This window comes from Fringilla coelebs, assembly GCF_963513975.1.
Source record: "Fringilla coelebs genome assembly, chromosome: 16".
NCBI classification, from domain to species: domain Eukaryota; kingdom Metazoa; phylum Chordata; class Aves; order Passeriformes; family Fringillidae; genus Fringilla; species Fringilla coelebs.
The window spans coordinates 14,083,824-14,089,823 of NC_140042.1; the positions used below are offsets into that span (position 1 = coordinate 14,083,824).

At 52.0% G+C, this 6,000-nt stretch overlaps 1 protein-coding gene across 6 annotated transcripts in view; it reads right to left on the reverse strand.

The window, feature by feature from the left end:
* Positions 1–5,662, reverse strand: part of CREBBP (CREB binding lysine acetyltransferase) — a 97,473-nt gene extending 91,811 nt beyond the window's left edge. For all 6 annotated transcript variants that reach the window (XM_084216534.1, XM_084216533.1, XM_084216532.1 and 3 more), the window contains exon 1: positions 5,006–5,662. In XM_084216534.1, coding sequence (XP_084072660.1) covers positions 5,006–5,090 — 85 coding nt within the window. In that variant the 5' untranslated portion in view covers positions 5,091–5,662. The remainder of the gene's footprint in view (positions 1–5,005) is intronic.
* Positions 5,663–6,000: the final 338 nt, after the last annotated feature.

A 6,000-nucleotide genomic window follows, 5' to 3' on the forward strand; every position in this document is an offset into this window, starting at 1 on the left:
GTGAATAATCGGCAGCAGAAAACTGGGAATCATTTCACAAGCTACCAAGAGATCTCTGGAGTACAGCAAAGACACAGCCTCTATTCCTGCCTGCTGCTGGCAGGGCTTCTCCAGGAGCCCTATGGCAGAGCATTTTTCTAGTTAACTCTAAGTCACTGGAGGGGGAATAAGTTTGAAGTCCCCAGCACATGTGCAATTATCAAAGTATGAATTTCAAAAAAATAAAGGAATGGGCAAAATGGTAGGACTATGAACTGTCACATATGATCAGGCTAGCAGATCATCTGCTCAACTTTTCATCCTAAACAGACGTGAGTGTCAAACTCCTTGGAAAAACCTGTAAAAGCCCACAAACACTGGGAGAGTACACAATACCCTGCTATCAGCAGTGCCCCAGGAACTGGTAAGAATTAGCTGTGCTAGACTCTATAAATGAGCCCATTTCTAATCTCAAAAATCTCCTGTCCCAGATCACAAACGCTGGCATCAAAGTATGCAGGTCAGTCACTTCAGGTGAAAAAAAAACTAAGAGTTTGTATCAAACTTCTGGCTCAAAGTAAACATCTTGCTTGGCATCATCCCCTCCCATCCACCACCCGCAGGGTTCCATGACTCTTAAACAATATAACCATGAAGTATTCTATAAGAAACAATATAGCCATGAAGATCCCACCTCATTTTCCCACCCCAGATACTTAGGGCACAAGTACCACAAAACGAACAAACAAGCAAAAAGGACATTCCCGTGGAAAAATTACAACTATGCACATTCCTTCACCTACAGCTTTTCAGAAAATGAACTTCTTCCCTAAATTTTCTGCGTATAAATGAGAGTGTGTTCACTTAATGAAATTATCCTTTTCCTTGTTCCAGCGAGAGAATAGGAAGTGAGTGCGTTAACTGTGCTTCTTACTGTCACAGCACACGCATGACGCTCGAGTTTTGCAGGTACCACACAAAACAAGAGCAGATGGATTACACAGGCTTCCATGAGGCTTTTCAGCCACGCAGGAATGAACCCTTTAAAACATCCATACTAATGCTTTCACGTGCCCAAACAAAATCTGGGTTTAGATCACCGAGACGTCACTCCATCTGAAGTCTCTGCTAAGAATGTGAACACAAGCTTAGGAAACCTTGCTGTCTTTCCTTAAGCTACTTTGCTTTTGTCCACCTCTTTTCAAACTAAAACCTAAATCTAGTGCAATACACCTATCTGGTTTTTGGCAGGAGAGCAGGATCAAATCAGGCTGCGCATCGACACGAACTCCCTTCTGTGAAGTTCTGTGGCTGCCTGGGAGTCAGCCAGAGATCTACTTATCTCGGCACGTAGGGAGGCACGTGCAACAGGGCCAGCCTTTCCCCAGTGTAAAATCTGGGCCCTGGATGCCAACACATGGGCCAGGAAGAGAACAGGAGTTATCAGGGAGCTTGGCCCGCAGCTTTTGCAGCAGCAGCCACACGGTTTAATCTGTGCAGGATCAGAAGTTACGGAGGAAAAAAGAATTAAAAATCAACAAAACCCCCTACAAAAGGAAGTGTGAAGTGAAAACCTAGCTCTAATGGACTTGGAAGCTGCTCATCTCACCCAACTTCACCTACTTTAGGAATTTGTTAACTCCTGATGCCGTCAGGGACACCCTCTGCTCTGGCCCAGATTACGCTGTGTTGTTTCTGGAACTGGCGCAGCACCACAGCAGCAGAAGCTGCAGGGAACACAATGAACGCAGACAGAAGCATGACTTTAGTGAAACTCAGACCTTCACCGAGCTACCTGCAGAAGGGACCACAGTCCAGGGGCCCCTGAACACCTCCAGCTGGGCCACTGCTCCATTCAGGCACGTTTTTCCCAACCAGCCCGAGAACGCTGCCAGGTCTGTGTACATTCTGCTGAAGGACCAATGCCAGCAATGTAAAAAACAAACACAACGCTCAGCACTGAAATAACACACTGCCATAAGCAAAGTTACTGTAATTCTACTTTTTGTAGGAGTCCCTTGTTTACTCTGCGGCGCTGGATGAGAACATCTCACAACAGCCACAGAGGAGACAAATGTTTAGGTATGAAAACGCCTGTGTATCCAATAAAGCAGTAATTAAACAAAAGCACTACTCCTACCTGGCTAGACAAGGAAAAATCTTTCCCACAGACATTTTACCACAGGAGTCAGCTCGCTCAATACAGCACAGCAATGGCAAGCGAAGTTAACAGCCAGGAGTCTTAACCTTCCTTATTGATACAAAGAGCAGCAGGGCAACTGCAAAATGAGACTATCATGAAACTTAACGATGGTCACAGCACCCATTTCTGTTATCCTTTCATCTCTGCACCCTTCTGCAAGACCAGACACTGGATTTAGCTGCTTAGGTTTAACAGAAAAGGCCATATTTTCAGAAGGTAAACAGACCAATTTCAACGGCACAAACTTTGCCCGGGTAAGCTGAGGAGCTATTTTTATCAGAAAGATTAAAGGCAGCTAAAACTTACCCTGACAAAAGGAGTTGCTTAACATCACCGCATCAAAGCATCAAGAGAAATATAAACAAGGAGGAGAGCAGTTGCTTTCTGCCCAATGTTCAGGCCTGCCATCAGAGCCTCGTGTGTGAGCTTGAGCCAAAGTGTTCAGCCAGGCCCAACGTGGCGGCTGTGAAAGCGTGCTCCCCTCACGGCAGCCACAGCACCCACCCGTGTGGGGCTACCACGGCAACTACAATAATTCTGTTCAACTCACTGCTCACCCTGGGCAAAAAGCTCAGACCCATCTCCCCGGGCTCCTCCGATCACAAAGGCCACTTTCCAGGTTGCAACAGAACTTTTCCATTTAAGCCCCAGCACCAGGGAGCAGTTCCTGGTTTAGTTCCAGGAGCAGGCATTTGACAGCAATCACTACTCAAACTTATTTGTATCGCCTGCCACAATGCACGGAAACCTTCAGCGATGCTTCAACGAGCGGCATTAACTGCTGGCAACAAACCTAGAAGTGCTTTTCCTAAAAACAACCCTCTCTTTAAGTGCACAAACATTACCCACACCCTTGGCAGAGAGCTGCTTTTGCCTATGGAACACCAAGATGATGACAGAACTCCTTGGACACACTCGTCCAGAATACAACTTGGGGTTTGCCATCCCAGTGCCCCCAGGCCCCCTGAGCCCTGCAGAACTTTCTGCAGATGCTGGAGTTCACACTCCAGCAGCACACAGAGCTCCCCGAGACACACGAGAACTTGCTGAACAGGACGTAATTAAGACTGAAGCATTCCAGAACAGCCCAAGTGAACTTCAAAAAAGAAAGAAGAAAGAAGAAGAAAAAAAAAACCAAACCAAGACACTGGCTACCAGGAGAGTCTAAAATGTCTCGCTAAGAATTAAAGAACTATAAACTGTATTTGTCCTGAGTTACAAAGAGCATTTCGCAGCAACTTGTGTATCAGCCTTCCTTATATTACAGCGCTTCCACACAAGGGATGAACACGGTTCAATCACAAGACCTCACCTAGATATTCCCCGACAATTCTTACTCGATACTGTTTCTTTCTCGCTTGTTTCATTTATTTGCAGGCTGAGAAGAGCCCGCAGAAGAGAAGGTTTCCATAAAAAACCCCTAAAGGACCGAAGCATCTGTAAAGTGTTGCCAAATGCAGATTGAGCAAGACGAAAAAACCCACAGAATTTATCAGCTCAATTATAGTAATATTTTTTTTTCAGTCTATGAAAACACAGCAGGCACAGCATGATTAACTTATCACTATCCTTTCCACAAGATTCATTAATCTCTGAAAGCAGAAATTCAAGTGCAGCAGACTTCTTGTTCTTCTGAAACCACTCTTTCAGGGATTGAAACAGTCGGAACACCGGGAGAGGCCGGTCCAGGCACACATGCTCTTGTGCACACACGTGTGTATTTACAACGGGCACACACTGGCTGGAAACGAGACATTTTGATGTGTTTTATTATCTACAAACTCACCACAATTGAAGAAAAAGGCACGCCAGAGACACTACCCGACACATACAAGTCGCAGTGACTGCCAGGCTGCCGGGCATTTCGGCATGCGAGCAACCCCACAACTTCAATTATTATCGGCAAATCGTTTGGGGTTTAAAGGAAAAATGCTTGAAACAGTTTAAGCCAAATACCTTAAAACCTCGGTCACAGGTTGGAAGGTAAAAAAAAGCACGAAGTATTAACTGGAGGGTAGAATTAGATGGTCTTCAAGGTCCTTTTCAACCCAAATCATTATATGACTAAGAAGCTATTAAGGAGTTTTTATTCCGTAGTGTGTCACACACAGGGGCACAGCGAAAAAGCCTGGATAGGGCTATTAGCTATGGGTAATCTGTGGGGTTTAAGGAGTAGACACAAACCTCAACTACCCTTCCAAGAAGGCACCTTCAGCTTTAAGCTGAAGGAGGGTAGATTTAGATTCTGAATCGGGAAGAAATTCCTTCCTCTGACGATAGCGAGGCCCTGGCACAGGCTGCCTAGAGAAGCTGCGGCTGCCCCATGCCTGGAAGTGTCCAAGGCTAGGCTGGACGGAGCTTGGAGCACCCTGGGATAGTGGAAGGTATCCCTGCCCATGGCAGGAGATGGAACAAAACAGGCGTTAAGGTCCCTTCCAAGCCGAACCCTTCCATGACTGTACAATAAGCAGGACGGTCGGTGCTTCCCATGCCTGGCCCTTCTCCTTCCCTACCCACACCCCACTCACCTGTCCACCCCCATCACCCAAACCGAGGCACTAAAAACGAAGATGATGAAGGAAAAGAAGGCAAACCCAACTCAAAAAACGTCTCTTTCTAACCGCTATTTATAGCCGGGACGGTACTTGGCGTACGGGTCCCGCCCGGTAACTTCGACTGCAGGAGGCCCAACCCACCCCCGCCAGGAACCGCGGCAGGGCGGGCGGTCCCCCGGGCCCCCCCTCCGGCGGGGCGGTAGGAGCGGGGGGGTGTGGGGGGGAGAACCGCCGTAGAGCCCCACCCGAGCCACCCCCGCGGCCTTACCTGTGCTATCGCTGGCGGAGAAGCCCGGCGAGTTGAGCTTGGCTCGCTTGGGGTTCGGCGGCCCGTCGAGTAAGTTCTCCGCCATGGTGGCCGGAGCGGCGGAGCCGGTGATCGTTGTCGGGGGGTGCTCGGGGGGGGCCGAGCTCGCTGTCCCCGCTCCTCCGCCGCACGGGAACCCAACAGCGCCGCTCAGTGCCCGGCCGGCCGCCCCCGCTCCCCCATGCCGGGCCGCCGCAGGCCGCAGGGAGGAGGGCTCGGGGCGGGGAGCGAAGGGCCCAGCGCCCCCTCCCTGCCGGCCGCGCTCCTCCCGGGCGCTCCCCCCGCCGCGGTGCCCGGATGGCGGCTCAGGCCGTCACTCGGGGCGCATTCCGCCCCCCCACACGCTCCCCTCGCCTCGCCCCGTCCCCTCCCCTCCGCGGCGGCGGCTTCGCCCCGGCCCCCGCCCGCCGCCCGCCCGCGGCCGAGGTAGGGGAGGGAGGAGGGGGGGGGAGGAGAAGAGAAGGGAGCGGGGGGGGGGGGGGGGGCAAAAATTAAAAAAAAGGAAAAAAAATCACCAAAAAGCGGAAAAACGCGCCGACCCCCCAAAAACGCCCCAAAACAATGAGCGCGGCGCGGCGGCGGCGGCGGCTCCCGGTGGCGGCGGCGGCGGTCGGTTGGCTCCGGGCGGCTGCGCCCCGCTGGCTCGAGCCCCCTGTGCGCGTCGGCGGCGCTCGGCGCGGCTGCCCCGTGCGGCGGCGGGGCGGCCCCGCTGCCCCGGCCCGGCCCGGCCCGGCCCGCTCCGCCCGCGCCGCGCTCCGGCTCCGCGACAAGATGGCGGCTGTTGATTCCTCAATTAAAAAAAAAAGTTTTTTTTTCTCTTCTCTTTTCCAGAGCCCTCGGGGGCGGGGCGGGGGCGGGGCCTGCGCGCTGCGTCACCGCGCTCGCGGCGCGGCCCCGCCCTGCCGGAAAGGCGCGCGCGGCGCCGGAAGCGCCCGGCGCCGTCCTCAGTTGCTCCG